The sequence below is a fragment of the Vanellus vanellus genome (genome assembly GCF_965231255.1).
Source record: "Vanellus vanellus genome assembly, chromosome: 13".
Classification (NCBI taxonomy): Eukaryota; Metazoa; Chordata; class Aves; order Charadriiformes; family Charadriidae; genus Vanellus; species Vanellus vanellus.
This window is the reverse complement of record NC_138918.1, coordinates 4,958,976-4,975,801: the sequence shown is the minus strand read 5'-3', so window position 1 is coordinate 4,975,801 and position 16,826 is coordinate 4,958,976. Positions and strand designations below refer to the sequence as shown.

At 39.3% G+C, this 16,826-nt stretch overlaps 1 protein-coding gene across 1 annotated transcript in view; it reads right to left on the bottom strand.

Moving 5' to 3' along the window:
* The window catches only part of SPOCK1 (SPARC (osteonectin), cwcv and kazal like domains proteoglycan 1), a gene marked incomplete at its 3' end in the record, with an annotated part of 326,243 nt that overhangs the window by 198,633 nt on the left and 110,784 nt on the right, over positions 1-16,826 (bottom strand). Inside the window, exon 3 of the mRNA XM_082489914.1 lies at positions 10,583-10,628. Coding sequence (XP_082346040.1) covers positions 10,583-10,628 — 46 coding nt within the window. The remainder of the gene's footprint in view (positions 1-10,582; positions 10,629-16,826) is intronic.

The window sequence follows — 16,826 nt, the reverse complement described above, 5'->3', positions numbered from 1 at the left end:
GGGCAATAACTGACAACACAGAGACACTTGTCCATGGCAAGGTCCACTCCTACATTGCAACCAGAGGACACAGAGAGAAAAGACAGGACATGATTAAGTGACTAAACTATGCTTACCAAACTGATACCAATTTTCAACATACCGTGCTTAGGGAACTTTTTAGTGCACAACACCACCAGAATATGTAAGAAAACTTGGTTTTATTCATCTTGCTGTGCACTGCTTAGCGCTATTTTATAGTTTAAAGTAACTTTCCAAATGACTGAGGACTGCAAAGCTAGAACGCAAGCAATCAGATTAGAGCAGAAATAATATTATTTTCTGGAAATACGTTCAAACTGAAGCAAAAAGAACAGGAAGAAAACCAGCTGTGATTCAATTAGTGTTTGATGACCTGGGCACTCAGGTTTATAGCACCAGGAGATTTAATTCCTAAATACACATGCATTGTCATGTTTGATCTAATGAACTGAAAGAGAACAGTGAACTGATTTTCATTCAAATCGTTAACCTTAGGGTTAGAGCATGACCTTTACTCCTGCCTGGACAAAAACCTCTACTGATATCCAAGTATAGAATCATCCGTAGGAAGTTCTCATGAGTCTATATCAGAAAGAGAGAGGGAGAAGCAGTCAGAGAAAACGGGCTGCCATTTGCCAGTCCCTGTTTACATTCACAGAGGATTGCCAGTCCGTGACAACCACGGTTAGTATCTGTCTTGAAGTTTATGCACATTACTCCCATCGAATGAGAACCTGCATCTTTTTCAGGTGGTGCCAAAATGTCTGTCAAGGATACTGGCTCATTTATTTTGCTTTCTTTGCTTTGACTGGAAATCTATTTCAAGAAATACCTTCTTCAACATTTCTTCTGTGCTTTCAATGAAATTAGCTAGTTCCCATTAATCAAAATACAGTCACAGAATCACAGTGCTAGAGTGGCAATTCTGGGAAGGATGCTGATTCCATTCCCCTTCTCCATAGCTAGATCAGCTATCAATGCGTCATTATCCGCAAGACATTTATCTAATGTGTTTCAGAGCAACTTCAAAGACAGAAACTGTACGTCCCCTTTAAAATAGCTCTCCCAATGCTTAAGTATTGCTATCAGTACAAAGGCTAAATTAATCTTCTTTGCTGCAATGTGACCATATTGCTCTTTGTTGAATGGATGGACAGAGAACAATTCCTCCACTTTGCAGTTAATTTTATGCATTTGAAAATAGGATTTGTGGGTTGTTTTGGTTTTTTCTCAGTTTTGTTTTGTTTGTTTGTTTTCTCTCCACAGAGGAGATCCTCCTCTCCTTCAGTCTTTCTTTGCAGAGTATATTCTCTGCATATCTATTACTTTTCTCTGGGTCCTCTCCAGGTGATTCATACTATTCTCGAAGCCTGGTACTAAAATGCGGACGTGGTATCCCAGCCAAGGTCTTACTGGCGCTGACTGGAGCCGAAGGATTACTCATAGTTCCACATGCCAGTGCAACATTTGCCTTTTTTGCAACAGACTGACATTGTTGACTCATGTTCTATTTGTAATCCCCTGTAATCCCCTACCCTTTTTCTCAGAATTTATTAGTATCCAATTGTTTTTCATCCTGGTTTGTGCAGATGATTATTTGTACCTAAGTAAAGAACTTTGGCTCCGCCCAGACTGAACTTTGTCCTTTGTTTACAGACTTTTTCTTAAATTTCTTAAGGCAACTGTGAATTTTATTGCTGTGCTACATTTAATAAGCATACTAATCACAACATCTACCATTTAATGAAAATGGTGAATAATACTGGACCCAAAATAGATCACAGAGGAACCCTACTCATTTTATCCTTCCAGTTTGACATTGAACCATTAACAGCTACTACCAGAATGTAGTTTTCCAACTGATTTTGTATCCACCTAAATTATTTCTTTCAGACAATATTTCTTTAACTTGCTTATAAAACAGCAACGTAAGCTAATGTCAAAAGCCCTATTAAAGTCAAGATATGTGGTGCTCCAAGCTTATCCCTGGGTCTCAAGGCCTGTAAATGTCACAGAAGAAAATCAGTGTAGTTTGACATCCATGCTGCCTTTATTCATCCCCTTATCGTCTTGATGCTAACAAATATTTGCTTTAATATTTATTCTAATACTTTTTTTCAAGATTTCAGGTTCAACGCACGAGATATAATTTCCTATTTTTTCCTTTCTCTAACTTTAAAAAATATGCATGCTGCTTGTCCTTTCCCAGTCTTTTACAATTTTGTAAGTTTTCAAAGATAATTTTTAGTATCTTTAAAATTATCTCAGCCAGTTCACTTAAACCTTAGATCAATTCCAGCTGATTTGCAAACACCTAATTTACTCAAGCCTGTTCTTTCCCTAATCCAGAATCTTACACTTCAGCTGCAGACATTAACTGTGACAGCCGCCTGCTCACAGCTGACCTTTTAAGTGAAAACCAAAGCAAAACCAGGTATCAATGGTTCGGCCTTCACCGCAATGCCTTTATATAAACATTTCTCTCCACGGAGCCAGCATTTTTCTTGATTTTGCTCTTCCTTCTAATACACTTGTAAAAAATTGTTATTCTTAAATCCTTGCCCAAACACCTCATCACCTCATTTTGTATTTGGCTTTCTGAGTTTGGGGCTACTGTTTGTGCTCTCTTAAGAGTTCAAACTAGTTGCACTTCCTTTAAGTAACTTCTTGCCACTGCAGTCACTAAGAGCCTTGACATTACCCAAGCTCTTGGCTTTTGGATAACTTGTGTTTGTGCCCTCTATATTGGAGAAATGCCAATTATCCTAATTTTTCTGCCTCTAACTCCTGCCTTGCCAATTCTCAGTTTACTGAAATCTGACTTTGAAATAACTTGTCTTTATTTTGATGTTCTTCTCTTCCTAAAAAATCTGCATTATACCTTTCTATGGCCATTGTCACCCTGCCTTCTACTATTATCCTACAGAGGCGTTCTTGTTTTTCAATTAGAATCACGTGACAGTAATCACCTGCTAACTCACAAGCATGTAACCATGTTTGAATACTGTGCAAATTACTCTTCTGACTGGCTACTGATTTAAAACTCACTCTGACATGCAGTATAAATTTCCTGCTATACCATCCAATATTTAAGTCAAATAATACTTCAAAGCTGGAGACTTTGCCCCTGATTGGTTTGGCCTTTGTCAAATCAGAATACAAACCGCAGCAGATCGTTTGGATAATACAGTGGGGTCTCTCTTACAGCAAATAAGGAAGGATGCTTTGCAGGCACCTGTTTTCCAAACACACTTCATTTTAAAAAGTTGAGGTAGGTTTCCAAAACTGAACTCCTATCTACTGAACTGCAACAGAAGGAAGGAGAGCCCTGCGTACTAAGCGGTGCCAAAGAGAGCAGGGTTGGGCCCTGTGATGTTCCCAAAATCCTATTTACTTCAGTGGGAGCCGGATGAGATGGGGAGGCACGAACTTCCCTTTAAAAATCATGTCTGCTTCACAGTCAGTGAAGTAAGAGATGTTAAAAGAAAGCCAGCACCATTATCGACAAAACGAGTGCTCCCCAAGCGCTAACAAAATTCGAGACAAGCAACCTATCGATCACTGTCTCAGCTCAAAGCACGTCAGCCATAGCACAGCCACAGACCCCATCTCTGTCACTTCTGATGCCATATTTAATGACAAAATTGGCTGCTTACGAGCTTATAAGGAATTTAATATTACGCTTCTAGCACATGAAGAGAACCATGTGCATCTGCTTGGAGGATATAAGCAGCCATATGTGCTTGAAATGCATTTGATGGAAGACAGCATATTTCATGTGCTGCATCGCAGCTATTGTTTTCTCTTGATTCAGTTAGCATGTTTTAAAATTGTACTGATTTACTGAAGATTTGCAAACATAATTCATGTGCAGTTGTCCTATGAATAAGCCTCTAAAACTAATTCAACCACAGTCAAAAAATAAATTGCAAAATAAGTTATTCAATTGAAATCTGCCATCTGAGGCACACTAATAGAAAACATTTATTATAAAACTAACATATATTTGTGGCTAGAGATGTGTACAGTATTAAACAACTCTCTGAAAGGAATTTATTCAGGCTTTTGTGAAAGAACATCTTAACTGGGCTAACAGAAAATTACATGTTCAAAAATAATTGTAGGTTCTATGATTTTCATCCTGCATCACAGGCTTCCTTTTAGCATCCTTTTTGTTTTGGAAGGCTTAGGTATTTTAGGCAAACTTTACTCTGCACAGCTGCAGGAGGCCATTGCTGGAGTCTGGATTTGCCAGTTAGACACTGGAAAGACACAGGTACAATTCAGCACAGAAGGAGAGGATGTATTGGTGTGTATGCCTCCACCTCTAGATATAAAACTCGAAATTTGACAAATTCACCTCTGTGGGGCTGCTGGACTGTGAAAGTCATCGGCTACTACTCTGGAGGCCACAATCCACTCAAAAGCAGTGTTTCCTCTTCAAAAACGAGGGTATTTTGCCAGTTCAGACTTTCATTAGTGCTCAAAGGGAATTCCTTGAAATGATAGAGAGTTCGTGTCTGTAATTAATAATTACAGTCGAGTCTAGATGACCGTGTCTGACATTAGAGTCAGTCATTGATAGGTCCAATTCAAGCAAATGAAGATTTTCACACAGTACAGTGGATGAGGGATGTTTGAATTTTTGAATTTTTTTTATCCTCCCCCCCAGCCCCGCTCACCTCAGGGCACACAATGAAAGCCCTGAGAAGTAATACCCCTGTCCAGATTTCTCAGATACTGGGGAAGAGGACTGGGCGAAGCTTCAGACCATTTCTAATCAGGAGCTTCTTTGGCTGAGAAGTCCAGCAGCCTGGAACACTCGGGATTGCTATCACCAGCGATGGCTAAAATAGTACTATGTTTTAGCCAGGCCCTTTCAAAATGGAAAAGGTGAGCCTAGCACCCACTTGAGCAGACAATTCCACAGCTCAGTGGATGGTTTTAGGCATAGATTTGGGAAAATGTTCAGCACTACAACAGAATCAAGTCGTGGCTGTCCATCCATCCGTCCCCCCCTACCCTCCCCGTGCCCTTCTCTAGCCTTGCTGTTAATAATAAAGGCAGCTCAATGGTCTAAACATTTTTGGACTCAGAGCTTATGTATCTGCAATACCAAGTGCATCCCATTACTTCCACAGGTCCTATGTTCTGGGTAATGATGCTTTAAAAAAAGCCATATGGCAAGCAAACGGGACACCATTCCAAACTGTTTCCAGGAACTTTAAACCTAATAAAACGTACTCTTTATTTGTGCATCTTACGATAAAAATTAGTAACAACCATTTGCCTGCAGAAGAATTTACTACAGCTCATAAGAGGCAGCTTTTAGCAGAAATTTTCAAAAACTCAAAGTTATTTTCTTATTTAACAGTTTTCACTTACAATAAATACATAAAGTCTTAATGAGTTAATTTTCTGGAAAGTCTGAATAGGTGCAGAGTATCAGACACATTTAATTATGATACCAAAACCTCCGAATTGAGAATGTTACACTAAACTTTTTCCCCAACTCCCTCTTTTCTGTCTCCCATGCAGACAGAGAAGACTAGGAAAGTATGTCAAGTTAGCTGTCAAGTTCCTTAAGAATTCTCAAATGACCTTGTCAGGAAAAAAACCTCCCAACCCTTTGATTCATATTTTAAAATCCTGACTAACCTGCCCCTTCCACTCTTCTGCTTTCTAGCTTCTGCAGCTCTGACAGAATGGAGTTCAATATTAATGACTGGCAGTCATTTTCCGGCTCCATACTCTCCTGCCTTCTGCAGCCCGAATGCCTCCTTAGCTTGGCTCCCTCGGTAAGATGCTTACCTTTGTATTTGTTTCTCCTGGGTTCAAGATGGATAAAAAGCTGGGCTGGCAGCTAGGCTAAAAATAAATTCTGATCGCTCGAGTACCCTTCAAGACACACCTGAACCATTCAAGTTGACTTCCCTTGAAAAGGCACGTTATGTAAAGATACCGCGTGCGACTCTAGGGCTTGTTTCAGTGAAAGTCATGTATGCTATTTTACAAAACAAGGTATTCCTTTTCTTGAGACATACAAGCAGATATTTCTCTCTGCGCTGCAAGCAGAAAGCAGACAGCTTGATTACCCTGCTATTGTTTTTAAAATGCATAATTAAATAATTCAATCTGCTGAACAAAGCTAGCTTTTTTTTCTTTTTTTAGAAAAGACTATAGAGTTGGATGGAACCAGCAGACTCTTCTTTAAAGGATGCAAATGAAGTTCAAGCCTAGAAGCAGAACTCTGCTGATTTTCAAAACCTCTGCCTACTGTTGGTTTTTAAATCTGGTAAACACCTCCAGTGCCTTTGTGAGATCACTTCTGGCAGGTACGAGGCACCTTCAGTTACTTCCAAACCCTGCCCTCCCAGCTCCTTCGTGGGGCTTCTACAGTCTGGCTTCCGTATAAACACTGCACAATTAGAATAGCCAAATATGATTTTAGATTTAGAATCTCAAAATAGATTTTAAACACTAAAAATCTGTAGACATGTCCCAAAGAGTGGGTATTCACATAAGTTACCTTTGGGTTAGTGATGCCAGACTCAGATTTCCCATACAACCCAGGGGGAGAAGCAGCTGGCTGTTTTCATTGACCCACTGGAGAAGTTTCTTCTCTCCAATCACTGCAGGAAGAACCTTGGTGTTGTGAGGTTAACGTTTGCCTTTGGGATATCTCTCAAAATAACAATTGTGTGGCGAGAACACAGAGCTGCTACTGAGTTCACAGGAGCAAGCTAGGGCTCCTCACTGCGGGATCTGCACAGGCTCCCTGGATACAAGAACCCCAAAGAATACAAAATAAAAGCTTTTCTATCTCCAAAATCCAAGAGCATAGGGAGCATTTAAACACCCAAATGCCAAAAGGAACAACATTGAAAAAAATGTGAGGGCAAGGAGGATGGAGAAGTAAAGACTAAAGATGGATTAACCAATTTTCGTGCAGCTTGCACCACATAAAGGGTCTAGGAAAAATTCTTCTGACTATTCGTTCTTCTCTGCGTGGAAAATGACAGAAATTAAACCTGTGGTGGAAAACACCTGGAAAAGAGAAAGAAAGCGTTCCTTCCTTTCTTTGTCGGAGCACTTCCTATTTAAATGGTATTCCCTCTATTTACACATTACATAGTGTATATATATATTTATATACCTACGTATCCCTATATGTATATATAAACTGAGGATTACTCTTGTCAGCATCTGATTCACAGGGCCCAAAGCAGCAACATGATGTGATGCCTCTACTTTTCATTTTGTGGGTGACAACAGCATAGTGCTCAGTGGTTAAAGACTCACATGTTCCATGTATATGTTACTAAACTAAGCAATAGTTTTCTAATGAAATTTTTCTGTGTAAGAAATCCCTTTAGAAAGGTATAAGTGGCTATTGTAACATTCTAGTCAGGGCAAATTTTACCATAGCCAAGAGAAGTAGTGAACTCTTTGTCAAAAAGAATGACCTATTGACCAAATAAAATCCATTCGCAAGATTTAAATGAGATGAAAGCCAGGCGCAGATCTCTGTGCAAGGCAGAGTACCATGTTCAGAGTGCATCATTTAGTCTGCATTCTGCCTTCTGACAACAGAAGACTATCCATAGTCTAGGAGAAATTTTACACTGAAAGAGAAATAATCCTTTTCTTTGTAAGGAGAGAGGAATCTTTAACAGATGTATGACTGTTTGTATCGCTTCAAGATATCCACATGTGATCTTAGAGTCTCTAAAACGATTTGTGTTTTTGCCCAGAGTCAGACATCTCAGTAACACAACGAACAAGACAGTTTTAAAGCATGTCAGTTCAAAATCTTTTTGCAATATTTTGCCAGGATTTACCTTTTTGTTTTTCCTCTTGGGAAGACAGAGGGTCACAAGGCCTCTGAAAGTGGTAGGAGCATAAGTTCCATTTGAAGTCAATAGTATTTGTAATCCTAAATCCCTCAAATGCCTTTGAAAATCTCTCCGTGGATTTATACCTTGACAAAAACATCATCTTCCCCTTTCCTTTCACAGTGAAGTTCCATTTCCATAAAGACACAGAATCTACACTCTTCAGCTCTAACATGTATAAGCCCCCAATGATATTTCTGTGAGCTACTTACAGACGATACAGGGAACATGTTTGGCAATGAAATAGAAAAATAGCTGTAAAGTGAAATTTCCAGAAGCACCTTCAGAGACTTCCAAGGGGTATTGTCTTCCTAAACACTTTAGTAATTTTGAAGATTTGAATCTCCGAACAGCAAAGCTGCTCCCTTTTACGATTCCTGTTTGTAAAATAAATGACCGCCAAAGCTCAAATTGAAAGCAAATAAAGGAAGCCTTGTGGTTTCATCTCCTCCACCCGCCTGTTGCTTATCTTCTTACCCCTTCATTCATTTGTTCACGCCTTTCTTTCTCCTTCCTAAGTGAGTCACTCTTTCTTCTCACTTGTGATCTGATTCACAAGTACAATTTCATACTATTTGATTTCCAGATGAATAAAAATGGTTTTTTTGTAATATGACTTGCTTTTGGTTTTAAGCAGTTATTAAAATATTAGTGAAGTATTAGTAAGTAAACTATCGGGCACCTCCTGCAATTATGCAACATTGGTTTTATCTACTGTTCTGTAACCATTACCCACTGGTTACATCCCAGTGACACCGGAGAGAAGTCATGCTCAGAGAAGGGCATGTAATTTCCAATTTCTTGTTTCCTTCTGTGTACCACACTGTGACTCTTTCACCATGAACCCTTCGTTTTCAAAAAGAAAAAAATAAAAAAAGCTACCTGCCTGCTCAATATTTTGCCTAAGCCATTTGCTTGCAGGAATACCTTTTCTGAATGTAAAATCACAACAATTATATAGCCAAATAGCCACTTCACATCCTGAAGGGCAAAGGAAGTCTCACACTCTACTTGAATGCCACTTAACTTTGAACACAGGATCCAAAAGAGAGAAGGACTGTGCATATGTGACTACATGACTGAAATTAATTTCTATTGTAGTGCATATGACCATTCCTTTCTAAGTGACTTTACACCCGTTCAAAAAACCCCGCAAATTTCAGAGCAGAAGTAGATTGAAACTTATAGAATACCATTTTGAAGAAAATTCTAGGGCACCGGTGTTCTGCAATTTAAGAGCATGATGTTCAATAATGAACCAAAGCCAGTCAAAGAAATCCAGGATGCTAAAAACGCCTTAAGCAATAGAAAAATTCTACCATCTACCTGTGATTTTACAGCTGTGATATCCTCACCTCATACGTGTTCTCAAGCAGGAGTTACCTGAGCTTCACTGAACATTACAAACAGGAAAAATGAGCAGCTGCCAAAAGGCAACCAGAGAAGCTAACCCACCTGCACGGCGCATTGTGTGCTGTTGTCCTCCACAAATCAAAGAGCAGATAACTGGTTCTACCAAATCAAAAGAAGCTGTGCAAAATGTAATAGTTAACATTTCTCCTGAAGAAAATACATTCTAGAAAGCTTTAAGAAGTAATGAAATATACGACCAAAATGGTTTCATATTACACTTTTTGAGGTTTCTCTGGTATGGACTGTTCTGGAGTCTTGATGTCAGCATGACAAATATAACAAATAGCAAAGTTAAAAGACAATATTCTGATTTCAAGGACAAAACTATGGCATACTATCCGCTTGCACTGCTTTTGTATCTCTCTTTCAGAGGATGGACTCCTTTGCATACAGTATTTTTCACTGACCTGACATGAACCCTCAAACCCACCCCACCCCACCTAGTGGCATCAGGGCTACTAGCGTTTCCAGCGATGTTCGTCTATGGTATTTACAATTAATGTCTCTTACCATCCCATCTGAAAAGTTCGTTGCTAGCTAGGAACAGGAAGCTGAGAACATTTGATACGGAGTTGCTGTATGAGACGTCTTTTAACTTGTCAATACTGAGTTCTTTTTCCTGGCAGGTCTGTTGTTTCCAGTGCTACCCTGGACACAACAATTAGATATTTTTGTATTGGTTTTTTCCTGTCCTTTGGTGGCTGGCCTGGAAATTGCTGAAGTACTGCCATAACTTAACAACTCAACGAGACAAAGTGCAAAATGTCATTTACAGAATCTTTATCTGAATCAGCAGCATATACACAACACGCACTTCTTTTGAAAACCAGCCCTGAAATTCATACATTAGAACTGACTTCAATGAATTCACCCCTTGAGTGTTAGGAAATACAGTAATTACATTTATGATATTCGTTTAGCAAAGTTTTTAGTGTGAAAGAAAAGGTATGTGAAGATACCTGTTTTAAATTGCGTGTTAGACTGAGATTCATCGTTATAGAGAACCTTTCTAGGCATATATAATCATTGACTATAAACTGGAATGGATGGGGGTTAAAAAATGTGGCTGAAAAATACAGAGATGAGTCAAACCCTTATACATAAACCACCTCAAGCTGTGACTAAATTGGGAATGAGATGTAAGTATGAATATAGGTCTTCACTAATGCATGGGACAGACGGAGGAAGGCATCAACTATATGGGGATATCACAAAACAGCAGACGTCAATAACAAAATGTGCACTAACTTTACCTTGATCAAAAGGCTTGTTTGGATTCCAGTTTCTGAAATAATCATCCTAAATGGGAAGGAAAAAAAAGGAAACTCAGGAAAAAAATAATCAGTCTTTTCAGTACAATTTTACATAACTAAACTCAAAATGAATCAACTCATCTCTCGATGCTAACATATTTAGCTCAAATCAGATAAAACTATGAACAGGTTGTGTCCCAAAGAGTAGTAAATACAGGTTAGAAATTAAAGAATAAAAAATTCCTTGGACTCAGCACCTCAAATTTTTCTTCTGAATTGTTTTTCAACGTATGTCCATTACAAAATATTTTCCAATAACTCTGTATTATTTCATAACAGTCTACAACTTCTGACAGCAAAGATAACATATTGTTCCGATAACGTAAGATGATACACACTATCCTGGTGCAGTGAAAAGTCAGCAAAGTAAATCCAAAACCACTTATATTCATTTGAACACATACAAATCACGCCATTGTGAATGTACAGAAATACAGCAATAATATCGTAAAGGTTATACCTAAAGTACAATAAGATCTAGGAGCACTTGCAGTGAATACTTTTGTCACTGGTCCTACTATTAAATTTTTAAAATCTTCTTAAATCTGATGTAAAGATATTATTCTGCTGTGAGTCTTGTGGTTCTGTTTTACATAATTCTGATTGGACTTTGAGACGGAGACAGCAGGAACTGCCAAGAGTGCCTGGCCAAATGCTTATTCTGTTGCAAACAGGTCTCTCTCTTCTGTGGGTCGGATCAGCTTGTATCCTATGTGCTTAGCAAATATTTACCTGAAGGCAAAGTTTCCCTCACTTCAGACTGCCATCAACCCTCGTCCTGAAGAACTGGGATTCAAGCCCAACTGTTCTTAGTTTCAGCATATTCTGTATATCTCACTTGTGTCCTCTTTGAGAGGATGTGACAACAACAGAGTAAAGTATTCGAAGTGAGGAAGCATGGAAGATTTCTAGAGCACTGTGGCACTTTTCTGCATATTAATATGTATTTCCTTTTTAATATATCTGGTATTCTGTATTCACTTCTTGAGGGCTCCCACTGAAGAGATGTCTTTATCAAGCTGTCCAGAATGACATCACCTCCTCTCAGGAGGGTAACTAAAAACCCTTCAGTGTGAATAAGACACCTAAATTATTTCTGCCATAGAGCTTTGTTTACCATTCATCTCCAGTACACTGATTTTCACATGCTCTCATGCTTTCCAGTCACCCTAAGCTGAAACACTTTGGAGACTTGGAAGCCAGCACGTCCCACTTTCCAGGCTCAGAACAGCCCAGGGGCGGTCACAGGAAGAGCGGGGACTCACCATGCCCTCACTGAACACCAGTAGATGCACCTCACGGCAGCACATTCCTTTCTGAACCCTATGGCCAGCAAGAGAAGCGGAAAATACTAAAGCATCCAGCCTGGAGAACGGTGGACTGCTACCCCGCTCTTCCCTGTCTGCTCTGGGGGCAGGCGAGGACAGGCGAACGCTCCCTGGAATGACGGGGGCTGGATGACTTCTGCATGACTATCAGGAGGAAATGTACTTTCTTTCTCCAAGTTTACCCATGCTCGGTGTCTACACTGACTTCATGGACAGTGACGATGTTCCACAATAACAACAAAGATTATTATTCGTAATTTATTTCGGATACATCAGAAGTATCTATACTTTTTCTTCAGAAGTATGAGGCACCAGAAATAGAATCACAGGCGTGCCTTTGAATTCCACAGCTTTGTTAGTACAAAAACCCCCTCACTGCTATACAACGCGTTGTAATTGATTATGATGTACTGCTAAATTCACCAAGCATTAATCACTTTTCAGAATGTGTTGGGTTTTAAGCTTTTTGAGCAGAATAATTTTTTTTCCAGGAACAAAATACTTTTTGTTGCCTGCTTACATTTTTTCCTAGGTGTTGCTTTGCTGCTGGGTTTTCAGCATCAGAAACTGTTAAATAATTCAAATCCCAAGAAAGATTTCTTATGCTGTTGGCATATGGAACCAGTTTTGAAATCAGGATAGGAAAGGGGGTTTATCTCAATTTCAGTGTCAAAGGAATATTTTACAGAAAATGCACCTTCCTCACAAAAAACCCCTACAAAACGCCCATCTCTTCTATCAACCTGTTTCTTCTCCTTTTCTCCTTTATGCAGACCTATTTAGTATTCCTTTTTGAAAAGTGAAACTATATTTATTTTAGAGTATGACTGAAACAATACTATGATAACATAGGAAACTACATAAGAAAAAATATGGAAAAGACCCTAAAAAGTAGAATAGAGAAAACCTTTGGGATTTTCAATACGTAAAACTCATTGTTATTTATAGGAGCAAATAATGACTACACATACATTAGAGTAATACAGTCAATAGCAGTTGAAATAACTTACGCCAGTTGGACAACAGAAAATGCAGCACTAGAGCAAGCACTGTAACTGAACAGTTATGGCACCGTAAAGGTGAAATTCACCCCGTAGATATGGCTGAGCAGAAAATCTATGCCTCATTTAAATGCCACCTAAAGCTCTGACTTGAAAAATGGACAAGGCTTTGCGCTCGTACTCTGCAAGGTGCTGAAATTTATACGTTAACCTGGAATGACTTTTGTTAGGAGGAGGAACGCCTAACATACCCTAATGGATACCACCACTTCCCCGCAACTTCCTCCGACAGAAAAACAGCATGCTGATATAGCAATATACAGTGCCTAAACATGACACCGATTTCCAGCCGTATATCATTCAATATACGTATACATAACATATACCATCACCTTGATTAAAGAGGTTTAACGTTCCCATTCAATAGAACACCTTCTTGACAAAAATGACCGGGGAGAAATCTATGCCTTTCTGACCTTTCTACTACCACAGGTACTAATACGCTTAAAATACTTTATGTCTGCTGTAACATATGAAACTTAGGTCATTTTAATATTAACATGTTAATAAATCAATATTAACACATTGATAATTAACATGTAGCAATACATTTCATTTATAACAATATTAACAGTTGATCATAAGAGTTTAAAGTATAATATGAATTACGATATGTTGTAAACACTTTTATTCACTCTACGGATATTTACAAGTTAAAAGTGAAAAACCTACCTCAACTTCCTGAATACGTAAGCATTACAAATGAGAAAAGAAAAAAAAGAATGAAATAAAACAATATAGAAATATGTTAACATTCATCAATTTTCTCCTTGGCGGCCTTTTAAATGGGAAATCACTTATTTCAGATGACCTTCACCTCCAAATGAAATCATTTTCTCTCTTTTCTGACCTTCCCACCTTTGCTGTCATGGCCCAGTTTTCATCGGCTGCGCTATTAGCCAGATGCCATTCTATTAGCACGTTTCTCTCCCACAGAGCACCAAAAAAAGGCACTCTCATTGCCTTGCGGCTGACAAAAACACCAGAAAGTGTTTTTCCACATACTCATCTGTTACATACCTGATATAAGAGAGAATTTTTTTTTCCCCTAGCTGGCTTTAAAGACTATTTGTTTGACGGACTTTGAAGGGAAGGCAAAACCAGGCATTGATCCATTTCAATATAACAGGTGACAGCAACTGAGAAATACTTTTGATGAACAAATATTTAAAAATATCTTTTTCCTTGCACAGAATTCGCACTTTGAAGGTTTTGCCTATGGTTCAGCGGCTGCATATGACTAAGTCAATCTTTTAATTAACCGAAGGGACTCTGCACGCCTAAAATCATGCATGAAAAGAGAAGAATTGATACCACAAGCTAAGACCCTTCGCTCAACCCAGCGTTACATAAATGCGATGTATTGGTTTGGCCGCTGCACACAGCCAGGAATAAACATGAACCCCAACCCCCAGGAATCGCCCGTCCCTCCCACAGAGCGCAGACACACTGACGGGAACGGTACGGAGCTTTACTGCGGGTCCCTGGTGGACTCCGGCTCACATCACAGGTAAATACGCAACTTCCACTTCCAGGAACAGAAATCTGGCTCCTGACAAACTGGCCCCACCCCAGTTCTTGAGGAAATCTCGAGTTCTGTTCTCACTGGGTGCAGGATGAGGCCTTTGGCAAGATTGCCTTCTGCCCCCCTAGGATAGACATCCGCCCGGGACAGCGAGGCAGAGAAGCCCAGACGGTCCCTCACACGGAGGGCAGCTCACAGCTGACATCCCCTGACCTAATCCAACTGCAAGACTCGGGACAGGAGCTGTCTTTTCAGTTCTGTATCTGTTCATCACTTAGCATCACGGAATCCTACTTCAAGATTTTACCCTCAGGAAATTTAACTGAGAAATAAGTTATGATCATAACAAATGAAAAATTTCAGCAAAGCAAGTATAAATTGCTAGACTTGGGCCTCAGTTCTTTATTGCATTTTTATTATTTGTATTTGAGCAATCAAGAGATGAAATGAAACACGTTTTTAAGTGATTTAAATCCATTTTGCCATATCATGCTTAATAAATTATTGTTTCTTAACAAGAGCAAAATATTCTTTTACCGTTCAATACAAAGGTGTCAAATCCAGCCAACTTAGATTGATATGCCATCAACAAAGTCAATCGAGAGAATAATCCTATGGTAAACTAAGCGTGCAAAGGGCATATTAAAAAGTGTTAGTTTAAAAGCTCACAAAAGCTTTCTTTCTTCCTTACAGGCAGAACTATCAAAAATGTCATTCATCAGAACCCATAGATTCATCAGAATTCACAGACCGGGTTCTGAGTTGCAGAAATCAAACCTTGAACTAGCCCTGGGCCTGACACAATTTCCTGTTAGTCATATCAGAAAAGTTAACAAACAGAAATTGACCCTAAGACCAGTACATTAATATGCGGCTGCTCTTCTCTCCTATTACCCTCCACATCCCTGCAATAACAGTAAAGTTAAAACCCTGAAATTAATGGTAAAACCAAACATATATCCTCTTTTTCCCCACCAACTAAGAAAGTCAGTCACAGCTTCTGGTTCTCCTGAAGTTTAAGTATTTAAGTTATTCCCACCAAACCTACTCACTTTTTGGTTTAGTTATTACCTAAGAGTCGAGATTTTGGAAGAGCTGACGAAGCATGGTTAATTTAACACACAGGCACTCACTTTATTTACTTGTCAAAAAGAAGCTCTTGCAAGATGCTCTTGTTTATAAATAGAGCCAAACATTAGCTAAATGGGTGCATAAATATTTATATTTTGTCGCATTAATCAAGCTTGTAAGTCATTTGTATGAATCAAGCAGAAATGAAATGCTGACTGAAAAAACTCCACAGAAAATCCCCCTTATTTCGCACCTTTCGGAACGACCTCAGTTCAGTTTCCTGCCCCCGAGCCTGGGAAGATCACGCTAAACTGGATGAGCCCACACCAAACCCTCATCACAGACCCTTCCTGAGGAAACTCAGATACAAAAGCCGTAACCCCAAGGACCGTTAGATAACCTTTCGGAGGTAATCTTCATTCCCAGCTCCTCCCAGCCAACAAGAGCTTAAATTTCTAAGTATCTCCAGGAGGGATGTCTATTAACACTGGTTTGCAGCCTGCTTAGTATTTTCCTCTTCCATCCTCCATCTATGATTAAACCTTTTACCCTCATAAAGACCAGCTGGGAAAAGTGGTAATTACCAGCTCATTGCTTTTTTTAAAATTAGCTCCAGAAAGATGCAGCTGCATTTTCTGCCTCTCTACCTTGCAGTACGGAAGATCATTCCAACACCGAGCAGCGTGAAAGCACCAGCTGCTGCTTGCTAAAGTCAATCTAGCCTGTATCATAAATATCTCCCCAAGGCCTATTGCCTGTTTTAAGCAAATAGTTTGTGTCAGCAAATTACACATTATTTATTTATTTAAGAGGAAGAGAAAATATTTTGCCCACTGAATACTTCAGTGAATAAAGATTTCCCAATGGAAGCTAGTGCCCAGCATCTGCATTAGTGTCAAGATCTGACTCCAAACTCCTAAGCACATTTAAGACATCCCTAACCACCTCTGAGCTCGCTCGCTTTCTCCTGGGAATCAGAGAATACGCATCCAAACACGATGTTTTTGCTTAGTGAATCAGTAGTGCTTGTGCTGTGGATATTTCATTTTAAATTTGGGAGAAAGGCAAACCTATGGAAAGTTGAGTGATGAATTTCCCAGCGAGGCCAGGAGTGTGGGAGCTTACTGAAAGAGCTCGCTACGCGAATCGGTGAAATTGAAGCCAACCACTCCAGGCTGAAGAAGTACGACATGTAACGA